At 53.4% G+C, this 24,916-nt stretch overlaps 1 protein-coding gene across 1 annotated transcript; it reads right to left on the reverse strand.

The window, feature by feature from the left end:
- Positions 1–657: 657 nt before the first annotated feature.
- Positions 658–24,112, reverse strand: E2F2 (E2F transcription factor 2). The gene is made up of 7 exons (XM_043445603.1): positions 23,434–24,112; positions 17,900–18,005; positions 15,884–16,103; positions 14,602–14,760; positions 12,836–12,950; positions 10,864–11,056; positions 658–3,916 (listed from the first exon to the last, which is right to left on the reverse strand). Exons 1-7 carry the CDS (start codon positions 23,683–23,685, stop codon positions 3,648–3,650), a joined length of 1,314 nt encoding a protein of 437 aa, XP_043301538.1. The 5' UTR covers positions 23,686–24,112; the 3' UTR covers positions 658–3,647.
- Positions 24,113–24,916: the final 804 nt, after the last annotated feature.

Raw genomic sequence — 24,916 nt, forward strand, 5'->3', positions numbered from 1 at the left:
TTGTATTTTAGACAGATCTCTATGGGGTTTCCCCTGGGGGTCCAGTGGTTAAGACTCTGCCTTCCAATGCAGGGGGCATGAGTTCAGTCCCTGATCGGGGAATTAACATCCCATATGCTGCGTGGGGCAGCCTAAAATAAATAAAAATTTAGAAGGACTTCTCTGGATTAGTGGAGAGGCATAGTTTGTCAAACTTCGCCTGAATTAGAATCACCTGGAGGGCTCATTAAGACAGATTCAGAGTCCCACTCTGAATCAGTTTATTCTTATTTAGAAGGTCTAAGGTGGGGCCTGAGAATATACGTTTCTTACAAGTTCCCAGGGAATGCTGGTTTGAGGGCCACACTTTGAGAACTACTGATACAGAGGATGAGATGCAGAATGGGTGGCAGTAAGAGTATTAAGGAAGCTACTGAAATAGCTCAGGTGAGAGATGATGGAGGCAGTATTGGGCAGGGGTTCACATTTTAGATCTTGGTGCTAACTCCAGTGTCTTATTGGTGACATTTCAGGCATGGTAATAAGCCAGTGGAGAAAAGGGAGGCTGTTTTGGGGGGCTGGATCAGCCAGTTGGTCAGAATAGTCCCCACCCCCGACCTGGGGGGCCCAGACCCAGCCCTGGTCATGACCCACAGAAAGAACGACAGACACAAGGGGCCCAGTTTTGTCGTTTAATGCCCAATCATCACAACATGAGGTTTCACATGGTGCTCGCCAAGGCAGGACCGGAAACCAGGCTGGAGGTAAGTGACCCGCATGGAATCCCAGCGCAGGGACCAGGTTCCCTCTGGACACTGGTGTCACGTCCAAGGCCCCACCCAGGAGCCAGCAGCCTGGCCGGGTTTCTGCTCATCGAGGGCCCCAAGGATGGAGGAGCTAGAAACGAGGCGGGGACTTCAGGACGCAGTGACGAGAACCAGAAAGCTGCTTGCAAACAACCCCAAAAGGCTTTCACTTCAAATGCGTTAAGCCACACAATGCTCGGACACAGGAACACCCAAACTCTTTCACTAAAAACTAAACACGGCACAGAACTGAGACCAAACACCTGGAAAGGAGAAATGAAGTCAAAATCACAGGACAGCCAGCTTTAATGTGCTGCACCGTTCTCCTCTTCCCTGTGGCCGCACTGCTCAGACCTCAGTGTGGCCGTGGAGAAGGGAGGATACACTGGTTTTAAGAAATGTCTTCAAATCTCAGAACAACTCTACCAAATGACTTAATGCTACTGGGTTCCCGGCAGCCCCTGCGCCTTAGGTGCCCCTGGGAACATAAGTGATGGGGGGGCTGCCAGAGGGACTGGGAAATTTTCTGGCAGAAATAAAGTACCTCAGAAAGAAACTGGCTTTTCTTCTACCCTGGTTTTAAAGTTTATTGGGCCCCTAAAGGGAATTCCACTCAAAATGCTTTTTAAAGCACTTGATGGAACTCGGGAGGTTTCAGGCGTCACTGGCAAGAAAGAGGCACCAACTTGTTTCCTGCCTGGAACCTGAGGATTGGCCCGGGTGGTCCAGGCCCTGGGCCAGGCTGGGTGTGGAGGGGTCGGGATGGGAGGGGGCGGGGACAGCTGCTCTGGATACAGGCCATGGGCCCAAGGGGCAGCCCCTCTGTCCGGCCCTGTGGCTGGGCTTTTGGGGAATGAGCTTAAATTCTGGCTGGACTTCATCATTAGATTCATTCCTGGTGGGTCCTGCCAGCCTCTTCTCCTTTTTTCTCTGATTTAATTCTAGGAGAAAGCTCCAGCCAGCGCCCCAGGCATGGAAGTCAAAGGTCTCCATCCTCCGAGATGGCACATGGCTAAACCACCTCACAACAGTCATGCCATCTCCAGCCCCACACACCCCAAACCAGGTCCCAGGAAGCACCCCCTTCCCTCCACCCAAGGGCCTGGGGGGAGTCCCTTGGCCCTGGGCATGTTGGGCTTCCAAACTGACTTTTGCTGAGACCCCTGTGAGTATCTGGAGAGGGAAGGTGACACGCATCTCTGTAAAAGGCAAACAATTGGCCCTGTTTATAGACTGGGGTAGCTGGGACCATTCCTGAGAGGGTGCTGACTTGAGGACCAGAAGTTGGGTCAACGACAAGGCCTGACCGTACCCAGCTGGGCATTAGCTCACATCAGACCCCACCCCCAAAGAAGCCCACCTTCCAAACTTCAGATGCCAGTAGGTCAGCTCGGGAGCAACCCCACGGAGCCAACTTCATATTTGAAACCAACTTAATGCTACAAACTTAAAAAACAAAAAAAGTGCTGCCCTGCTGAGCCCCTGAGGAAACCTAGCTGCCCGAGGGTGGGTGGGTAGTGGCTCTCAGACCACCACCACCCTGGACTGCCTCTCCCCAGAAGGCACAGCCTGGCTTCACCCAGAGCACCCCCACCCCAAGTTGGATGGGGAAGGAGAGCTGATTCCTCGCTACCCAGTCGGGCTATATGGACAATGTGGGATGGTCCAGCCTCTGGGGAATGGGGAGGAGGTCAAAAGGCTGGCTTATTAATAGGACCCCAAGCCTGAAGAGGTAATCTGACTGTAATCAAACAAACATATCCCCATTTGTTAGCTGCCAATGTTTGGTCTGCAATGAAGACCCTTCCCTGTCACCTTTTCAACATCCTGTGACAAAAGAAGCCAACGTGCCATCAAGCCATGGTCACTTTTGTCTCTAGGGGGGTCTGTGTGAGAGCTGGGGGCAAGGGGAGGTCCTTAATCACCCCCTTCAATGAATGCGGCAAAAAAAAAAAAATGCTTCCGGGAATGGGGAGGCCCATACCAGCAGCTACCGCAAGAGCTACTTTCTGGCAGTTTCTTCTTTTCATCTCACCCTTGTCTACAGTAACGCTGCCTTTGCCTCCCATGTCTTCAGTGTTAAACAGCCCCCTGTCCCAGTGAGAGGCAACCACAGAGCAAAGGTGCCTATAGCAACATTTCCCGCTTCTGTGTTCCTGCCCCTGTTTCCCCAGGAGCTCTTCAGGGATGACCTCCCCCCACCAGGAACCCCAGCTCTGGGACAGAGAACGGGAATCCAGCGGCTCCCTCTCGCTGGAGTGAGGAGGCCGAAGTGCAATTGACGTTCCAGAAGACTGGATGGGCCCTCGGGCCCAGCCCGCCGTGTTGAGGGCAGATGGGGATTTGGCCTGGGCCCCTGGAAGACCCCAGCCTGCCCTTGGACAGCAGACGGCGCTGGGCATGTCTGAGGAGCAGTCTTACTAGAAACTAGAACCACCTCCCTGCTAAAACTCAGGGAGGGCAGACAAACAAAACTCAACCTGCAATAAATACAAAGGCATTAAGTGCTTCTCAATAAACTGAGGGACCTAGTGGCCCCTCAAAAAGGCAGTCGATGGGCCTCTCCTTGGACCCAGTCCCCTCCTCTAGAGCCCTTCAGGCGAGAGGTCAGAGATCAGGAGACTGACCAGGCCTTCCCAGGCCCGGCTTCCACGAGGAAGGACAGGGCCTCACCCCTGCTGGGCTCCCGCCCCATATCCTCCACCTCCCCCGGGACAGCATCGACTGGCAGGTGGGTAGGAAAGGAAGGGGCGGGGGGGAACCCTTCCACTCTGAGGGCAGCACCTCATGTCTCACGTCCTGTGAGGAGGTAGAAACGGGCCGGGCTGCCCGGGGCGAGTGGGGGGTGCAGGCAGCGCCAATTCAGTTAATCAGCAGGTCCCCGAGGTCGTAGGTGTCGAAGAGGTCGCTGATGCCCTCCCCGCCATCCAGGCCCCACAGGTAGTCATCCTGGTCTAAGGGCGGGGAGAAGCTGATCAGAGGGGAGCTGCAGGGCAGCGTCGGGGACAGGAACTGGTCCTCCGTCTGCTGCAGCAGCGGGTGCGGCAGCTCCAGCATGTTCTCCGTGGCCTCCAGGGGGACAAGGGGCGGCGGGGGCGGCGGCGGGACCTGCGGGGACGTCAGTGCTGGCTCTGCAGACAGACAGACAGACAGACAGGCAGGGTTATGCCCAGTCCAGTGCCCCACCAAAGCCTCCGCCGGTCAGACCTCTGGGATCAAGAACCGCCTCTAGCTCCCTGGGCAGCTGTGCACCCTGCACGTGTCTCCCATCCTGGCCCTCGCCCGACGGCACAGGACGCCTCCCTTTCCCACCCCAGCTCCAGCAGCGCCCCGCTCCTTCACCCGCACTCTCTCCCCGCTTCTGTCCCTGCACGCACCCCCAGCTTCTGCTCCCAACCCTCCCCACTTTCACCATCAAGGCCCCCACCCCTGAAGTCATTCACTGTTCTCTTTTTTACTGCATCATCAATGCTTCTCACTCTCCTAGGTCTTTCCTGTCGACGCACAGACATCCTTTAATAACTCTGTCTTTAAAGAGCATTCCTCCCCTGACCTCATGACTCTCCCTAATTACCAGCCCATTATACTGCTCCCTTTTGCAGTGAAGTTTCTCAAGAGTTACCCATAGGACTTTCCTGGTGGTCCAGTGGCTAAGACTGTGCTCCGGGTGCGGGGCGCTGGGGTTCAATCCCCGGTCAGGAAACTAGATCTTACATGCCGCAACAGTTAACATGTCGCAACTAAAGATCTCGCATGCCATAACTAAGACCTGGCGCGGTCAAAAAAAAAGTTTCCCGTGTTCACTCCCTACTTCCCCACCACTGTTCATGCTTCAGCCCACTCCAATCTGGGGTCTGTCCCCACCACGCCACTGAACCAGTGGTCGGTTCTCTGACCTCATCCTATTTGACCTTCCAGCAGAATCACACGCAGTCGTTCACAACCTTCTGGAAACATGTTCTTCCCTTGGTTTCAGAGGTACTAGATTCTCCTGCTTTTCTTCCTACCTCTTTGGCTGCTTCTCCTTGATCTCCTTTCCTCTTCCCAACTTCTAAACCCTGAAGCCCAGAGGCCCCATCCTTTGATTCTCCTCCCTTTTGGTTTCACTCCTGCCCAGGTGATCTCAGCCAGCCCATGGCTTTATATCTGTCTCCAGACCTACTGCTCCCAGGTGGACGCCTCCAGCCTGGCCCCCACTGCCAGGCTCTGGGCTCCTGCTTCATCTCTACTTGGTGTCTACGCGACATCAGAGCTCAGCATGTCAAACCACACTCCCGGTTTAGTTCAGTTCAGCCGCTCAGTCGTGTCTGACTCTTTGTGATCCCATGGACTGCAGCACACCAGGCCTCCCCGTCCATCACCAACTCCCGGCGTTTACTCAAACTCATGTCCATTGAGTCAGTATTGCCATCCAACCATCTTATCCTCTGTCGCCCCCTTCTCCTCCTGCCTTCTATCTTTCCCAGTGTCAGGGTCTTTTCCAGTGAGTCAGTTCTTCACATCAGGTGGCCAAAGTATTGGAGTTTCAGCTTCAGCATCAGTCCTTCCAATGAATATTCAGGACTGATCTCCTTTAGGATGGACTGGTTGGATCTCCGTGCAATCCAAGGGACTCTCAAGAGTCTTCAACACCACAGTTCAAAAGCATCAATTCTTCGGCGCTCAGCTTTCTTTATAGTCCAACTCCCCAAACCTGAGTCTTCCCCCATCATATTCAATAAACCCCCACCCACTTAGTTGGGCTTCCCTGATAGCTCAGTTGGTAAAGAGTCTGCCTGCAATGCAGGAGACCCCAATTCGATTCCTGGGGTGGGAAGATCTGCTGGAGAAGGGATAGGCTACCCACTCCAGTATTCTTGGGCTTCCCTGGTGGCTCAGCTGGTAGAAAATCTACCTGTCATGCGGGAGACCTGGGTTTGATCCCTGGGTTGGGAAGATCCCCCAGAGAAGGGAAAGGCTACCCACTCCAGTATTCTGGCCTGAAGAATTCCGAGCACGGTATAGTCCGTGGGGTCGCAAAGAGTCAGACACGACTGAGTGACTTTCACTTTCAGCCACTTAGTTGGGCTTAGGCCAAAAGGCCCAAGGATCATCTGAAATCCTGCCATTTCCCCAGAATCTAACCCAGCAGCAAGTCTGGTCACCTCCACAACCAAGTCAACCCTCCAAGCTGCCCACTGGCTCTTCAGTCCTGCTGCTGTGGTCTGGGGCTCATCCCCTCCTCTCTCACTTAGGACTCTGCCAGAGCCGCCTCACCAGTCTTCTCGCTTCAACTCTTGGCCCTCAGTCTATGCTCTGACTTAAAAATGGCTTAGAGAGACTTCCCTGGTGGTCCAGTGGTTGACACTCTGCGCTTCCAAAGCAAGGGGTCTGGGTTCAGCCCCTGGTCAGGGAACTAAGATCCCACAAGCTGTGTGGGGCCACCGAAAAGTTTTTTATTTAAAAAAAAAAAGACTTAGAATAAAATCCAAGTTCCCACCAGGACTGAGTAGGCTCTGTACCATCTGGTCCCTGCCTCCCTTTCTGTTCTCTCTCCTGCCTACCTCCCACAGCTCATGCCCATCTCTCCAGACACACCGGCCATCACCTCCTCTTCAGCACACCCAGCTCATTTCCACTTAGATGTAAGGAGGCGATTCCCTACACAGGCATGTGGAGCAGGGCACTGGAAATCCCCTGCCAAACATACCCTGACACCCAGAATCTCACCACCTGAATTGGTCCTTACCAACCAAGCATTGTTTTGAAAATACAACCATGCTGGTGTGCCAGATTGCCTGATCAACCTCCGAGCTGGGCGACTTCCTGGGTGGCCCAGGGGTTAAGAATCTGCCTTGCAAGGCAGGGGATGCAGGTTTGATCCCTGGTTGGGGAACAAAGATCCCACATGCTGCGGGGCAATTGGGCCCGCACACAGCCTGCATGCTGCAATGAAAGATCATCGTATGATGCAATGAAGATCCTGCATGTCTCAACTAGGGCCTGATGCAGCCAGATAAATATTTTTTTAAATGGATGGAAGGAAAATAAAATAAAATCCATGAAAAATCCCTAGAATTACAACAAACAAACAACACACACACACACACACAAACCTCAAGCAAGTTGTATAATTGTGTGGGCAGATGACAGCGTTCACAGGCCTCTGTTTCCTCACCCCTAAAATGGGAAATTCCCTGATGCTGGGAAAGATTAGGGGCAGGAGGATAAGGGGACGACGGAGGATGAGACGGCTGGATGGCATCATCGACTCATGGACATGGGTTTGGGTGGACTCCAGGAGTTGGTGATGGACAGGGAGGTCTGGCTGCTGCAGTTCATGGGGTCGCAAAGAGTCAGACACGACTGAGCGACTGAACTGAACTGACCAAAGATGGGAATGATGATACCTGCCTCTGGTTGTTGAAGCTTAAATGATAAGTGAAGCTAAAGAACAGCTGGTCTGTAGGCTGCCCTTCTGAAAAATAAAAATAGATCCCGTTGACCGAGGGCTTGCTTCCCAGGTGGCTCAGTGGTAAAGAATCCACCTGCCAATGCAGGAGATGCAGGTTCAATCCCTGGGTCAGGAAGACACCCAGGGGGAGGAAATGGCAATCCTCTCCAGTATTCTTGCCTAGAGAATTCCATGGACAGAGGAGCCTGGTGCGCTACAGTCCACGAGGTCACAAAGGGTTGCACATGACTTAGTGACTGAACAACCACCAAGAGCTTACCAGACCCAGCTCTCCTCTCAAGGAGAGGTCTGTTGCACCTCCTCAGACACTCAAGCAGCCCCAAGGGAGGCATTGTTATGATGTCTATTTACAGATGAGGAAACTGAAGCTCAAAGAAGCCAATCAAATGTAGTATTTGCATGAAAAAAAAAAAAAAGAAAGTTTGTTTAGCACACTGCAGAGGCCTGCAGGTGTTAAGAGGCCTGGCTTGGGAGCAAGGAAAAAGACTGGGTGCTCAGACACTAGCCCCTTTCACCGGCAACAGGACCCAGCGCCTCGGTTTTCCCACCCAGAAAAATAAGGACCCACCTCCCTGAGTTGTGGAAGCAACAACTGAGCTGTCACATGTGAGAGGTTCGACCCCAGGTCAGGCTCCTCTCATCCATCCACCCACCCATCCATCCATCTATCCATTTCCCCTCTCTCTCTCTCTCCCTCTTTCTCTCTCTCTTGCTGTTGATTACATCAGCAGAGAGCTGCTCTTTGTAACATCTGTGCCTCCCCTGTACCCTGAATGGCTCGTATCCACTTAAACATCTCCAAACCCACAATAGTAGGTGTTCAGTTCACATAAACTTTTAAAAAGTCACATTCACACTGTATCCTTGCCTGAAATGCACCCAAACATCACGAGGGAGTTTTAGCATCTCTGTTTTGGAAACGTGGGAACAGAGGCTCGGAGGGGTTAAAACGGCTCCCCCACCGTCACCCCGTCATAGAAGGGGAAGCACAGACTCGAACCCAAGCCTCCCAACTTCAGCTGGGGCACCTTCAGCCACGTGTAGGTTTAAGTCAGAACGTCACAGCCTGGAGGGATGTTCAATGACCCAGGTTCCAACCGTCCCATTACAGATGAAGGAAACAAGCTCCCAAAGTGTTCGTGATTCCCCTGGTGGTTCCAGAACTGGGAAACCATCCCTTCCCAGGATGGGAACCTGGGTCCCAAGACAGCAGTGACTTCCTCTTTGGACCTGGCCCTTGGACCTCAGGATGACCCTGCTTCAAGCCAGAATGTGGAGCATGTGCACGTCTGTGTGTGTATAATACCTTCTGGAAAACTTCTCTTCTTCAGCAGGGACATCTTTAAAAGGCCATGTGACAAGGGTGGAGGGGGCGGCAAGGGCACAGGCCCTGGCACAGAGCTGGCCTCTCCATCAGCTCTTCTGTAAACCTCTAGTCCTTTGGGGCCTCAGGCTCTTGACTTGTACGAGTGAGGTAAAAACCTCACCCTGGTTTCTGCACTCCGGTCCACCACCTCTGCCCAAGGTCTCAGAACTGAAGGCTCTAACTCTGGAGGGCCATGCGCATGTTGACAGGGCAGTGAAAAAGCAGAGCATCGCAGGAGGAGGGAAAACAGGGTGGGGCATAGGTCTGGACCAGGAGATAGGCACTGGGAGGTGCCCAGGGGGACAGATGGCTGATGCAGGGAGAGCCTTGGGCCCCAGACCAGGCCAGGACACAGGAGAGATCACTAGAGAAGAACTGGCAGTCTGGGCTCTTGTCTAAGCCCTGTTGCTATCTTGCTGTGTGACCGTAGGAAAGTCACTTGCCCTCTCTGGGCTCTGTATAAGATGAAGCGCTGAGTTAAAACAGGGGTCAACAAACTTCTGTAAAGGGGCCAGATAGTATTTTAGGCTTTGCAGGACATGTATGGTCTCTGCCACACACACATCGCTTGCCCTACCCCGAACCCTCAACTCTTTAAAACTATGAAAACCATCCTCAGCTTATGGGTCATATAAAAACAGGTCAGATTTGGTCTGCAGGCAATAGTTTTGTTAACCCTTGAGTTAAAGAAATGGACTCCAATCTGTGTTCTGTAGATACCTGCTCCCATCCACCACACACACAAAAAGCCTCTTCCAGGGAATTCCCTGGCAGTCAAGTGGTTAGGACTCAGCATGTTCCCTGTCATGGCCTGGGTTCAATCCCTGGTCGGGGAACTAAGATCTCACAAGCCACACGGCCACAAAAAAAAAAAAAAAAAAAAAAGCCTTTTCCACCAGACCAGTTCTAGCTCTGCATTTGTTTAAACACCAGGGTTCTATTTAGGGGAATTCTGCTGCTAAGAAAACAAAAAGGGCAAAAACCATTCGGAGGGACAGGCCTTGCAGAGGCTCCCATTTCTACTCCTACCCAACTCCCAGTCTCCCTGGGAAGCCCTCAGGGACTCTCCCACTTCCTTACTTCTTGGCAACAGCCTCATTCTACCTCTTGCCAGGCATAGGCAGCTTATAGCTGTACCACCCACCTCCCAGCCACCGTCCTTCCTTGATTTGTTCTGTGCCTGGTGGAGAGATGCCTGGGCTACGAGTGTGGAGACCAAGGTTCAAGATACAGTTCCACTGCCTTCCAGCTGGGAGGCCTTGGGCAGGTCACATCAGCTCTCTTTCAGTTTATTTATCTCTAAACTGGGACAATAAAAACCACCCCAAGAATTGATGTGAGGAGTTATGTGATAATGGATGTCCTTGAGACATAGTTGTGGTTCAAAAAACCCTTGTTATCATCTCCTAAGAAAGTGTTAAGAACTTCCCTGGTGGTCCAGTGCTTAAGAATGCACCTGCCAATGCAGGAGATATGAGTTCAATCCCTGGTCCAGGAAGATCACACATATCACAGCAACTAATCCTGTGTTCCACAGCAACTGAGTCCATTGTTGAGCCTTCCTCGGAAAACCTACAGTTTCCATTTACTAAGGGCTGATTGAGTGTCAAGGAGCTTTGCTATTAGTTGTTACAGAAGTAGCAGGATTAATGGCAGAGACCACCATAATGATAATAATAGGTAATTATTATTGCTATTAATAAATAATATGGCCAGTTATCACCAGGCATTGTTCTAAATGCTTTACCTATATACGTATTTTTTGGCCGCACCTTGCAACATGCAGGATCTCAAGTCCCCTCAGCCAGGATTCAAACCTGTGTCCCCTGCATTGGAAGCGTGATGTCTTAACCGTTGGATCACCAGGAAAGTCCCCGCCTTCCTTATATTTATTAACTCATTAATTTTCACAATCTGTGAAGTAGATCCCATTAATTACTATGCCCAAGTTACAGATGAGGAGATTAAGAAAAAGAAAGGTTAAGAAATTTGTCCAAGATCAAACAGCTGGTAAGTAGAAGAGCTGGGATTCGAACACAGGCCGTCCTCTGCCCAGAGCAGCATCAGTCTTCCCATTGAGACAAGGAATGTACGGGTGCTTTATAAAGTGTAACGTGCAATGCACACACGTAGGGGGAAGGACTGTCTCCCTGTTGCTGGGTAGAAGGTAGGTATCCCACAAATGCTGATACGGAAGAGGAAGACTTGAAGGCCGGTGCCCCTCCCCATCTCCTGTCCCTCTGGACAGAAGGTCTCACCTGAGGATGCCGTGGGTTCCGTGACCCCAGGGTCGCTGTTGCTGCTGGGCTGGGTGGAGTCAGGGCCAGGGCTGAGGGTGGAAGTGGAGGGGAGGGGCTCCTTGGCAGGACTGTGGGGCTCCTGCACCTCTTCCGGGCACAGGTAGACCTCGATGGGCCCCTGTGTGCTCTTCAGATATATCTGCAGGTTCTCCTGGAGAAGGGAGAGAAGCCAGGTCGTGGGTCTGGGCACCAGGGCACTTACTCATGGCTCAGCGTGTGTGGACGGACGCACGAGGCTCTCAACGTCCATGCGAGCTCGCAGCCCCTGAGCTGGGCGCTGGGCCTGCCCCGTGTGGCCTGTGGCAGACAGCTGTCTGGGCCCAAGACCTCCCCCACCCCTTCTTTTAGGGAGAAAGCTTTGATTTTCCTTTGAGAAACCGCTCCTCCCCTACTCTCAGGCCTGAGCTGGTATCATAAAAGCTGTCTTTGCTACTGCAAGGGGGAGCTGGCCCAGAGTATGGCAGAGAGAGAGAGACGGAGGGCGTGAGGCCAACTTGAAGTCCCAGTTTGAGCGCCTGAATCCAGCCTTGCCTGCAATCCCCAAAATCTTCCCCTGGACCCGTCACTTGGTTCCCCTGGGGTGCCCCTCACTGAAGCGGGCTGGACGTGGCTGTCTGTAACCGAGAGACTGATATTTGGCTTTCCCGCCCTTGCTTCCTGCCTGCCTCAACCAACCTAAGCCACAGCCGATAACATAGGTGCTGCTCCCGATGGCATTCGGGTGTCCGCGCCTGTGCCCAGGCAGCCCCTCTGCCTGCCCCTACTTCTCCTGGCAAAGACCCTATTCATTCTTCAGGATTCAGTTTACCTGTCATCATCTGTGGGCCCTTCCTCCAACTCTCCTTCCTCCAGGCCCTCAAAGCAAGACAGCGTCACTGCTTGCTTGGCTGGCTCTTTTTCCCACCAAGTCCTGAGATTCTTCAAAGCCAGGGCAGGGCCCTTATTTATCTTAATGCTTTTCTGTTAAACAGATTATGTCCCGAGCCCTTACTAGACTCTGGGTTGGGAGTACAAGACGGGTGGAACATGGTTCTGTGGAGGTTACCCTCTAATAGAGGAAGCAGCACGTAATTATGTAATCGTTGATACATCCTGGCCAATGGAGGTTAAATGTGATGGAGAAGGACAGGTGGTTATGCAGCTGGGGAATAATCAAGGAAGGCTTCCTGAGGAGGTGACGTTCACGTTTCAACCTGTAGGATGAACAGCAGTAAACCAGGCAGAGAGGGACTTCCCTGGGGGTCTAGTGGTTAAGAATCTGCTTTGCAGTGCAGGGAACGAGGGTTCAAGGAACCTGGTTGGGGAACTAAGAGCTCACGTGCTGCAACTAGCAAGCCCACGCACTCTGGGGTCGGCACCACAACCAGAGAGCCCGTGTGCTGCAACTAAAACCCAAATAGAAATAATGAGGCCGAGAGAGGGAAGAGCATTTCGGCTGGAGGGAACAGCACGTCAGAAGCTCTTGTACTGGGGTTGAGCTCAGCGTGGTGTGGGGACCGCAGGCGGGTCCGTGTGGCAGGAGTGAAGCCAGGACAGGAGCAGCGCAGAGAGGAGGTTGGAGGGGTCAGGGCTCAGACGGTCTGATGAGGTGTGTAAAGAATGCGGTCTTTAATCTAGGAGAGCACGGTTAACAGGGAAGGATTGCTGTGAGTACTGACAGCGCTGTGTGTGGGCGCACGTGCGTGTGTGCACAGGAACTCAGGGCTGGTGGGAGGCGGAGAGAAACTGGGAACAAAGAGCTTTCTCAGGCCGGTACCTGATGCCATTGCCAGCTTCTGCCTCTTCTGCCCCATCTCGGAGACCATCAGCCTTGCCAAGGCCACCGGCATGGACCTGCGAAGCTTGGGCCCGGGCAGTGCCGGGGACAGAACCTGCAGGGCTGCCTGGAATGTCCCTGGACCTGCCCTCCACCAAACGCCTCCCCTCTCACCTCACTCCTGTCAGGCACCTCCAGTCTCGTCTGCGGAGGGGCCTTGACTGCAATCACCGTCTGCTCCTTAAAGTTGCCCACAGCACGGATGTCCTGGTACGTCACGTAGGCCAGTGTAGGGGCAGGGGAGTCAAGAGAAGCGACTGTTGGGTCAAAATTCAAATTCCCAGCCTGCCCAGCAGGGATCTGAACCCACCTCTCAAAGCCTCTAACCATCCCCAAACTATAACCTGTGCTTTTAATACCATGAGCTACATTGAACCCCTTGAGAAAGAGGGGCATAAATCATTTTTTTTAAACCTGCCTTAGGGATTTTCCTGGCAGTCCAGTGGTTAAGACTGCACTTCAAATGCAGAGGCTGTGGGTTTGATCCTTGGTCAGGGAACTAAGATCCCACTTGCCACATGGTGTGACCAAAAAAAAATAAATAATGCTGCCTTATATCATGTAGAAGGCAATGGCACCCCACTCTAGTCCTCATGCCTGGAAAATCCCACGGACTGAGGAGCCTGGTGGGCTGTAGTCCATGGGGTCGCTAAGAGTCGGACAGGACTGAGAGACTTCACTTTCACGTACTGGAGAAGGAAATGGCAACCCACTCCAGTGTCCTTGCCTGGAGAATCCCAGGGACGGGGGAGCCTGGTGGGCTGCCGTCTATGGGGTCCCACAGAGTCGGACACAACTGAAGCGACTTAGCAGCAGCAGCAGCAGCCTTATATCAGCTTTTTACATAAAGGCTTCAACTGTTAAGCCAGATTATAAGCTCTGTCTTATTTCTTTATATTTCTCACAATGCCTCCCATCCTTCCAAAAATATAAGGTCAGATCCAAATGCCAATTAGATGGTCAAACCATTTGGGGAAAGTATATATAAAGCCATTGCAAAATTTATGCTCTTTGACCTCGTTGAGTCAATCCTAGGAATCTAACCCAGGGAAATAAGTTAAAAAACTCAGGAAAAGGTTCTACCTATAAAGATATTCATCACAAAGTTGCTTTACAGACGCAGAAATCTAGACCTGATCTCAATGCCCGTTTTAGGCCTTGTCAAAAACCACAGTGGGCTCAGTAGGACATTCTCAAACCATTTAAAATATGAGGTTAAACCATATGAAACTGCTGTTTTGTATAGCTTAAAAAATGGTCCAATACCAATTTCAAGTGAATCAACCAAAATAATTAGGAAGGATGTATAACAACATAAAAACCACCTATGGTAATATACTAAGTGGAGGAAAAAAAGTGAAAGTGAAGTCGCTCAGTCATGTCCAACTCTTTGCGACCCCCATGGGCTGTAGCCTACTAGGCTCCTCCGTCCATGGGATTTTTCTAGGTAAGAGTACTGGAGTGGGTTGCCATTGCCTTCTCCAGGGGATCTTCCTGACCCAGGGATCGAACCTGGGTCTCCTGCACTGCAGACAGACGCTTTACTGTCTGAGCCACCAGGAAAGCCAAGTGGAGAAAAGTAGGATATATTAAAATGCTGTGTACAGCAGGTACACACTGTATTTATTTTTCTCCATATAGTATGTTTTCTCCATTTTCCAGATTTACGGAAATGTACTTGTCTTTTTTTTTTATCGTGAGAAATTAACTTCAATAGACCTAAGAGGAAAAGCCATCAAGGAAGTCTTTCTTCAGTGATAACGCCAGACCCCTGGGGTGGATCAGCCCCTCCAGAGAGGTTCTGCATCAGCTCTGGGTGGTTATGAGCATGCCACAGGCCCCCTGCCCCCAGACCTCTTCTTCCCAACCAAGGAGGATATCTTTTGTTGGCCTTGTCCTCCGTCAGGTGCTTGAAGTTCAGAGAGCAGCTGTGGATGAGCTGGTCCAGGGCCTGCTCCATGCTCGTCAGCTCCTTCAGCTCCTGCCCCAGCTGCTGCTGCTTCCCAGGCCGCGTGGGGTCTTCAAACAGCCCCCTGCCTCTGGGGACAGAACAGCCGCCCCACCCAACGGTGTCAGTCTCAGTCTTCACCCAGGGGCCCCCACCCCAGGGCTGCAGTGCCAAGCTGCACAGGCGGGCAGGCGAAACTCCAGGAAGAGGCTGTTCACAGGGTCTGTGAAGGTGCCCCCTGGCTTGTAAAGATCAGTGGTCCTGCCTAGCTCTCGGGGAACTGCCAGGGATTGAAACTTGAGTTTTGGGGGTTGGGCTAGGGAAAAGAAACAAGTCAGGGCCTGACTCCACTTTTGGGGGGCGGAGGCTTTCAACGTTACCCACCCCATGCCGCAGGCTCCTCCAAATGGCAGGGAGCTGCAGTGACCTCACTCCTCACTCCTCTGCCTGTGTTCTCTTAAGAGCTCATGCCAGGGGTTACAGGTCTGTTCCATAAGACCTTGAAGAAGTGAGGGATGGAGTCCTTATCTCAGCTGAAAGGAGTCTAGGTTACTACTGCTCAGCATCCCAGAGGACTGTCCTAAGTTAGAAGAAGGCAATATTGGGACCCCTGGCTCAAGAAGATCTGGGGTGGGATGTTTTGAGAGAACAGCATCGAAACATGTATATTATCAAGGGTGAAACAGATCACCAGGCCAGATTGGAAGCATGAGACAAGTGCTCCGGGCTGGTGCACTGGGAAGACCCAGAGAGATCGGGTGGAGAGGGAGGTGGGAGGGGGGATCGGGATGCGGAATACACGTAACTCCATGACTGATTCATGTCAATGTATGGCAAAAACCACTACAATATTGTAAAGTAACTAGCCTCCAACTAATAAAAATAAATGGAAAAAAAATTAATTAATTAATTAAAAAAAAAGATCTGGGGTGCTCTTAGCTTCCACACGCGATGGATATCCCTCTGCCCCTGCCACGCTCTCCTCATTTTATTCTAGCAGTATACACTTGCGCTTCCATCCCCCTCTTAAATACATTGGCTCCACCCTCAGCGTGTAAGCTCATTGGATGCTGCCTCCGATTTCCCCAGCCAGCGTGTGTGCCCATTGGGTGTTGCTCTCAGGCCGCCTCCCACAGCGCAACCTGCGGCTACTGCCCCTGGCCCCGCCGCGCCTGCACTCACTGGTGCCACCCGCCCCAGGCCCAGGCACTCACACCCACTGGATGTTGTTCTTGGCCTTCTTGCGGATGAGCTGGATGCCCTCCAGCACGTTGGTGATGTCGTAGATGCGCCGCTTCTGCACGTCCAGCACCTCAGCAGCCCAGTTCAGGTCCAGAACCCCATCCTCAGACTCACTCAGGAGGTAAATGAATTTCTTGGTGAGCAGCCCCAGCGATGTGTCATAGCGAGTCTTCTCCCCCGGGGACTTGGGGGCTGAGGAGGAAAGGGGCTCAGTCACTGCTCAGAGGGGGCCCCTGGGGACCTTCCTCCATTGACCTGAAGCCACTAAGTCCCACCCTTCACATGAGCACCCACTTCCCAGTTTACAGAGTACTGGAAGGGTGGTCAATCACCAGCATTGTTCAAACATTGTTCAAACTAGAGAGGCAAAGTGACTTGCTTCAGGTTTCACAATTGTGGAGGCATTGTCAGGTCTGGAAACCAAATATTCTAACTCTTGGTTCACACCTTTCCACCAAAGCTCAGGGCAGCCATACCACCACCAACACCAACAACAAATGCTTACTGTGTGTAGGTCACTGTTCTAGGCACTTCCCATATACAACAAATTTAATCCTTACAACACCCTATAGGTTTGGTATGGAATCATCCCCATTTCACAGATGAGAATACTGAGGCACAGGCAGATTAAGTAATTTGCTCAACTCCCTCAACCAGAAAGTGGCCAAGTTGGCACTTAAATCCAGGCAGTCTGGCCCCAGAAGTCTCCCTTCCTAACCACTACCCAATCCTACTAGTTATGTCAGGAATTTGGAATTAGGGTAGGAAGGAAATGACAAGAACATGTTTATAGACTTGCTTTTTTTTTTTCTTTCAGTTTTGTTGAGATATAATTGACATCCAGCACTGTATAAGTGTAGACTTGCCTTTTCTTTCTATGTGTCATCCAGTGATTATCTGAGAGGAATCAGTCCTGTTACGTCACATGCAGCAGGTTCATGAAAAAGGTCCCTTTCTTAATGAGGTCGATGTCACAAGACCACACCTCAGCTGCAGCATCTTAAACCACAAGAAGACTTTTGCAATCTAGTGACTTGCAAGTCATATAGCAAGTTAGTGGCTAAACTAGTTCTGGGAAATGAGTTTTAGAGAGTCTCAGATTCCTCTAGAAGGGGACTTTAGAACCCCTTAAGATATAGATAGCAAGTATTTGGCACACAGACAGCTTTGTTGATTTTTGCATCCAAGACAGACATTACTAACTGATTGGGATCCTTCAATGAAGAGCTCTGGGAAGACTCTACTAGTCAACTGAGAGGAAACTTTCTTACTATTCCTGATCTAGCTGTGCCTTGTTTTACAGATGATACGGCTAAGGAGTGACTACTCATGTCAGAGCCCTGCCCAGACTTGTAAGTTCCAGACCCTCCATCTTCCAACCCAGTCACATACCTTTTTTTTATTAGGTCTCAGTTCCCCCAAATTAGTGTTAATACCATTGCTTAAACTCCCTCTCAAACCAGGATGGTGCTCAGTCGCTCAGTCGTGTCTGACTCTTTACAACCCTATGGACCGTAGCCCTCCAGGTTCCTCAGTCCATGGAATTCTCCAGGCAAGAATACTGGAGTGGGTCGCCATGCCCTCCTCCAGGGGATCTTCCCGACCCGGGATTGAACCCAGGTCTCCTGTATTGCAGGTGGATTCTTTACTGCTGAGACACCCTTGGAAAGCCCTCAAAGCAGAATACGGACTGAAAATATCAAGAGGCAGGAGCTGGCTTCTGGCCCTGACGCCACTGACTAGCAGTGTGACCTTGGGCAAGTCACTGAAGCTCCAGGTCTCCAGCTGCCTCATCAGTAAGAGGGGAATAATCAACCTGCCTGGCAAGATCCAGTGAGAAGCTATAGGACACTGTTTTGTAAAGAAAGCCTGCTACGAATATCAGTCCTAGTGACTTGGCCGGCGCTGCTGCCCTCTGACCCTCCCCACTCCAACGTTGTCTCCTGAGCCTGCCTTGAGATAATACCCCATCGGCATGGGTATCTTACTTTTGGGGCTGGGGAGGCCATCCACTCTAATGCACTTCCCCTTGGGAGTCCGGAATTCAGGGACCGTGGGCCTCCCGATCCCCTCCAGGTCCAGCTTCCTTTTGGCCTTGGGGAGAAAGAGGAGAGAAAGGCAGAGTTTGAGAAGCATTCCTGCTTTAGCCTTTCCCCGACCTGGGGCCAAAGCCCTGAGGCCGCCAGCAGCCACCTCCTGCCTCAGTTTACCACCAGTCCTGGGTGAAAAAAAATCACTGTACCTGGTAAGGAAATATCAGTGACTTGAAAAGTAAGCTTTCAGGGGAAGGAAGTCCTATTGCTGAGGGGCCCACCACACTCCCATCTTCTGAGGCCCAGGCCCTTGAGGCTACCAAAGCCAGTCTGGGTTTTAATGCAGGGTTCCTTAATTAGAAGCCCCAAGGTCACTTCTGCATCCGTCTCTCCACCCCGTCCCAGGATGACACAGGGAGGACGGAATGGGTGGGGCCTACACCACATCAGGCTGGGGAGAGCCCCCCTCCCCGCTTGCAGAAGCAGCTGGCCCAGCCAGACCGAATGCCCATCACAGCCTCACAGCTGGCCCTTTATCAGGGTGGGGCTGGGCATCCGCCCAGGCTCAGGGGACTTCCTGGCTCTGTGCCACACCCCAGGGAGGTGCCTACATGGGGAAGAAGTGCAAACATCCCCCCACCCCCATGTTTGGGCTCCAGCTCAAGGGCCCCCGGGAGCCTCCTGAATAGACTCTATTTGCCATTCTTTCTTTGCTGAGAGGGGCAGACAATGAATCCTTCCCATGTGTCTTAAGGACAAGCAGCTGAGGTCCCCCCTGCTCCCCCCTCCCTGTTCCCGCCAAGCTTGGGAAACACCTGCTGGGGAAATCAAACCACAGACCCATCTGCTCCTCTCCACCCCACTGCCGCCCGGCCTCAATTACGCCCAGAAGCGGTGCTGGCCCGGAAGGGGCCTCTCTCCTTGCGAGGGCTGGGCAGAGGCAGGGTTGGGGCACTGGGGCACTGGGGCACAGGTCAGAGATACGGGCTTGGGTCTCCCCACTCCTTCACAGGCTCGCTGTGTGACTCGGGAAACGCTCCACATTTAGGAGCCCCTGTTTCCTCCTCTGTAAAATGAGAGCTGTCCTAAAGCTTCAAGGAGATAGATAACCTTTGTAAAGTGCTCAGCACTCAGTAGGGGCTCAGGCTAATCTCAGCTTCTTCTTTGACAAACTATTCTGGGGGTCGCTGAACACATTTCCTTCCTCTCCCTTTCCCCCAGTCACCTAGACACCCCTACCGTAGCTAAGACAGAGAGGCCTATTTTAACCTTTGGTGGTGAGGTCATGCTCAACAGGGCTGAGACTTCTAACCGCTGCTGATCACAGCTGGGCTGACAGGTGTGGGAGGTGATGATGGCTCTTGCTGCTGTCAGCTCCCTTCCCCCGTCTCATGCGTCCTCCCCCCTTCTCATGCCTCCTCCAGGAAGTCTTCCTGGACTGATCTGAGGAGCCCCGTTCCTTGGTTTGAGGAGCCTGGATATGATTCTCCTCTCCTCCACCCCCACCCAGACCTGGACATGATCCAAACGCCACACCTCTCTGCTTATTCGATTCTCTTGTTGAAGTCTCTCTGGAATATTCCTTTTCTAACCTCCCAGCTGGGGAGATGCTAGATTCTAGGGACGGTGACCTGCTCTAGTTCCATCTTGTCTATAGAAAAAGTCCTGCTCATTCACTGAGACCTTCTACCTGCCTCAGACCAAGTCCCAGCGTTCATCACCTCACTGAATCTTTTCCATACCGCGAATCCCCACTTTACAGCTGAAGAAATGGAGACCTTGTGAGTCCAGGGCAAGGAGAGGAAGGGAAGTCAGGCTGAGCTCTACCCGAGACAGAGACGGCGCCCGGTCTCCCCATCCCCACCCAAAGAAAAGCAGCCTCTGCTGAGTTCACAGAGCACACCAGAAGAGCCACACGACCTGCAGAGCAAGGAGGGGAGGGCCTTGAACGGAGTACCTGTGCGGGGCCTGTCGCGTGCTCACCAGCCCTAACTCATTATGGCAATCTCTCTTCCAGAAGAAGAAGCGGAGACTCAGAGAGGGTAAGCCATGTGCCCAAGGCCACACAGAGAGGACAGCCAGAGTTTGAACCCAGGTCTGTCTGACTCCAAAGCCATGGGCCAGACGGCTCAACTCCATCCCATACACATTGCCCAAGAACCCGCTGAAATTCAAGTTAAGACCTGGCTGTGTTCACCTGCCCCCATCACTACTTCACACACACACACACACACCCCGCCCCCATCACTACTTCACACACACACACCCACACACCGGTCCCCTTCCTTTTCTTCCTCCCTTTCACCTGGTTGTGTTCACCTGCCCCCATCACTACTTCACACACACACACACACACACACACCGCCCCCATCACTACTTCACACACGCACACACCAGTCCCCTCCCTTTTCTTCCTCCCCTTCACCCTTATCCTGCACTCTCAGGGTCCGTAGCAGCAAACTGTGAGTACGTCTCGCTGACACCTTTGAGCACTGCCCAGAGACAAGTCAGCACGGATGCGCCTGAGCCCGGACAGCAGAAGCGGCAGAGGACAAGCCCAGGAGGATGAGGAGCGAGGCGAGGCTGAGCACAGGCTTTGGAGCCAGAGCCACCCGGGTCCCCATCCGGGCGGACCTCCTGAGCCCCACCAGCAGAACGGGGATGCCTGCTCATCCCCCGTCATCGGGGATCCCGTGAGAGGGCAGCAAAGGGCTTGCTCATGCCACGGAGCTGTGATCGCTAACCAGGGGCACCAGCGAGGGGAGGGCTCAGAGGTGAGCCCAAAAGCATCGGGGATGTGCCTCAGAGCAAAGGCCAGTTGGGCTCCAACCTGACCCTGTTAGGCAGCCCCTCTCACTTAACCTAAAGGCCTGATTAAGATTCCGGTCCACACTGGCAACCCCACAGGAGAAGAACGAAGTTCCTTGCTCGAGCAGCCCTAGAGGCGAGAGGGCCAGTGATGCCAGACACCACCCCCAACAGGTGAGGTAACCCAGGCTCAGAGGAGGGGAGGTGACTTGCCCAAAATCACACGGGGAGTGGAGCCGCGTCTCTCCTGAGTCCCAAGTCCTAAGTTAGAGGGTGTGGGTAGGAGCCGGTGTAGAGGAGCTGAGAGCTTCACTTCCAGATCCCCCCTGGCCTCCCTATGCCTACATTTCCTCATCTGACCCAGCTTGTAGGGGTGCTCACTAAAATACTTGTTTTCTTTGCTGATTCTCAGAGGAAATTTGGAAAATACAGACAAATGAAAAGCAAAGAAGTCTGCAGGACCCCACCCTTTTCCCAGGCTCCGGCAGGGTGAGGCCATGGGCCTGACTGGAGCCGGATCACCCCACAGGTGGTGGAAAGAGCTCTAGCCAGGGAGTGAGGAGACCCGGGTGCCCGCATTCTTTCTGCCACTGATCTTGGTTGCCATCCCTGAGCAGCGCCTAAGGTCCCTTTAAACAGCAGCTCCCCACCAAATCCTGCCTCACCCTGCACTTTGCAGCCTGGCCACAAAGCAAGTGGCCACACCCAGGGTTGGGGTTGGAGCTGCTCCTGGTCACACCCTGTGAAAGTGAGTAAACAGGGGGCCAAGGCCTGCCCACAAGGCTTTGGGACACCAGGCAGCCGGGGAATGACAGTAGAGGGGGCTCTGGGCCCCGGAGGCCCTTAGGGTGACCTGAGGCAAAGAGATGCTCCCACGTCTTGGCTTAGGACCTGGACAAGTGACTTCACAACTCAGCTTAGTTTCCTCATCTGTGAGATGCCTCATCCCAGGCATCTTGACCAAGATAATGAATGTGAAGAGTGCCAAGCAGTGCCTGGCACATGAGAGGCATTCAGTAAAAGAGCCATTCTTGCTATGATCACTGAGCCCCTCCGGGAGGGAGGTACAGACAGATGCACTCGGCTCCTCTGGGAGGCAAGCGGTTCAAAACCACAGCTGTTACTAAAACTCTGCCGGGTTGCCTGAAAGCAGCTGGCCAGAGGAGAGACTGGGCCCAACACTGAGCCCCCTCCCTAGGGGCACCCAGCTCCTAAATCAGGCAGTACTGGAGAAAGTCAAGCAGAGAAGAGACTGTGTCTCCCTATATAACTTCAGACAGGTTACATCCCCTTTCCGAACCTCAGGTTCCCCCTGCAACATGGAGCTGCGAACACCATCTACTTCCTAAGGTACAAAACTGTTTTAGATCGTAAAATAGTGATCAAGAGACAGGTGCAAAACTCCTGGTTATCCTTGGGTGCTTGACTTGTAAAAATAGGAAAAGCACTCCTGCCTCCTTCCTCCTAATTGGAAAGAATGTACAGGAAGGGGCTCTGAAAGTTTAAAGCCTTGATCATGAGCAAAGCAGGATTCCAGAAGCAGGAAGTGGGTGCTCTGCCTGCAGCCTGGGAGCCGAAGCCTGCTGACTGACACAGATCTGATCAGTGCCTCTGGATCAGAGGCACTGGGGCAGAGGGGGTTATCAGTTTCTGTACTTGAACTTGATTCACGTCTCACAACAAAGCAACCTACAACACCACCATCTTCCTTCCCCGATCCTGCTTCCAAAACCCTGGACCTTGAGCTGGGAGAGAACTGAGGTGAATTAGTCCCACAGCTACCAGCCCCCCACACACAGATTTTCAAGACAAGGAAAATGAAGCTCAGACTCGGGCTAAAACTTGTTCAAGGACAGACAGTGAATTAGTGGCAATCAGGATGAGAAACCAGGCTCCCCAACTGCCACCCCCACTCCCCAGGGCTCTCCCCACTCCATCCCCACCCTATAGTTGTTTCATTTTTCATGGGCTCCAAGAATTCCACTCCCACGAAACACACCCTGTGCCTGGTGCCACCCCACTTTGGGCCCTCCCTGGCAACAGGCCTGGGGGTTTGAGAAAGGAACACTCCATCTGCAAAGGAACTTCAGAGGGCTGCCCCAACCTTGCACCTGCTACTGGCTGTCTGGGACAGAAGACGGGCTGAGGGTGGGGGGTGGGGGTGGTACCTAGTGCAGATAATTGGGAAAGAGTTGGCTGGATGGTGAATTGAGAGTCTCAGGCCAGCTGGATCTGAGAGACCTCCTCCTGTTTTAAAGCCCCCACGGTATCCCTAGGCTCAGCTCTGTGCTTGGACAATAGCAGGTGCCAAGTACTGGTTTCTGAACCAAACAATGAATGAAAGAATGAATGAATGACAGCAAACTGATTCCATAGATTTCCCCAAGGTCACAGGGTGCACTGGGGGTCGTGGATTGGGTCTCCACACTCCTGACCCAGTGTTCTTTCTATTCCACTCCAGTGGATGAGCTCATTTTACCCCAAGTCTGAAAAGGAAAGGCTTTTCTCCTTAGATATTGGGGCAATGGGTTGTTCTGGAAGCTGAAAGCAACCCTTCTGCCTTCCCAGACTCGATCTGCCTCACTTAGACTAGGTCCCAGGCGCCCCTCCCGCGTTTCCCACACCCGGAAAAGCAGAAAGGGAAGCGGTGGGTGTGGGTGGGTGGGGGTCCCCAGCATTACCGGCAGCCGGCCAGCCGGCACGCATCGCACAGCTTGACCCTCCGGTCCATGGGGGGTGGCGTCGAGGCAGGTGCCGGGCGCCGCCGCGGGAGGCACAGTCTGTGGATACAGCTGGGTGTAGTAGGCGGTGGTGGCCGGGCAGAGCTGGGGGCTGCTGAGGCCCGGCGACCACAGCTCCGTGGGGCTCATCGCGGGCAGCCCCTTTGGGGGTGGCCCGGCTGCCGGAGCCAGGGCCCGAGGCCCCCGCAGCATGGCGAGTGCAGCGCCCCCCTTCCCAGCCAGGCCTGGCGCGCCCGCCGGCACCTGCGGGCTTCGGAGCCCGCGGCGGCTCACACCGCCCGCGGCATGGCGCGGAGGCCAGGCAGGGCCGGACCCTCCTCTCCTGGCCCGCAGCCGAGCCGGGCAGCGCTTGGAGATCGCCGCTTGGAGATCGCCCGGCGCCGCCGGCGGCGGCGGCGGCGGCTGCGGCAGGGCCAGGGGCTGCCCCGCCCCTGGGGCGCCCGCGACCTGCGAGGGCCCCGCGCCCCCGGAGGCTTCAGCCCCTGGAGTCCGGCGCGCTCCGGGGAGGGGGTCTCTGGGATGCCCACGGGCTCGGCAAAAACAGCGATGCACTCAGATAGGGGAGGGGGACCGATCGCACCGACTCCCTCTCGCCTCGATCTGAAGTCCCTGAGTCTTTCTCTGCTGCTTTTTTTTTTCCTTTTTTTTTTTTTTTTTTTTAGCGCGAAACTGCGTGCCGCGAAATTCGGATCTCCCGCGGAAAATGCCGGGCTCCGATTGGTCGCTGCAACAGACACAGGCTCCACCCCCCGGAAGGACCAGTCCCCCGAGGTGGTGATTGCAACACAAGCTTGATGCTTAAAGGGGCCGCCGTACCTGCTGTCGCCCGGTGCCCTCCCTCTCTGGCAGCCCGAGAAACAGACCCGGAGGGTGGTTCCCAGACAGCGGAGGCAACCATGCCCTGAGGAATGGGTCCGAATACCCTGGGGGTGGAGGGGATCTTTTGGCGTGGAGTCTTTGGCTTGAGCCCAAACCCAGTGGTACATTGCCCGAGCTGCAGGCCTTTTGTTAGTTTGCATTATAGCTCAGCTAACGCTAACGTAGAGGTATCTATATCCTTTTCCCCGCTGAAATGAAAGCCAGAAAAGTCTACTCTTTCTTGGCACGGGGCGGGGTGGGGGTGGGAGGGCGAGGGGCAGAGACTAAGGTTTATACCTCTTCATAGGGGGATCCTAACATCTATCGGATGAGATGGTTGGATGGCAGCACCGCCTCAATGGGTATGAGTTTGAGCAGGCTCCGGGAGTTGGTGATGGACAGGGAGGCCTGGCGTGCCATGGGGTCGCAAAGAGTCGGACAGGACTGAGCGACTGGACTGAACTGAACTGAACATCTATCGATGGCCACAGCATGCCTAGCAACCTGCTAGATGATTGCTTTATCTTATTTTATTTAACTGAATCCAACAATTGCCAGAAAAAAA

This window comes from Cervus canadensis, chromosome 24 (assembly GCF_019320065.1).
Source record: "Cervus canadensis isolate Bull #8, Minnesota chromosome 24, ASM1932006v1, whole genome shotgun sequence".
Classification (NCBI taxonomy): Eukaryota; Metazoa; Chordata; class Mammalia; order Artiodactyla; family Cervidae; genus Cervus; species Cervus canadensis.

Excerpts from the sequence above, each read along its gene's own strand:
- E2F2 (XM_043445603.1), bottom strand. The coding sequence starts at position 23,685 with ATGCTGCGGGGGCCTCGGGCCCTGGCTCCGGCAGCCGGGCCACCCCCA. Across the intron at positions 12,951-14,601 it reads GAGGACAAGGCCAACAAAAG|ACTGGCCTACGTGACGTACC; the intron begins ATATCCTCCTTG and ends CCCTGCCCCTAC. Across the intron at positions 3,917-10,863 it reads GGAACCCACGGCATCCTCAG|AGCCAGCACTGACGTCCCCG; the intron begins GTGAGACCTTCT and ends GTCTGTCTGCAG.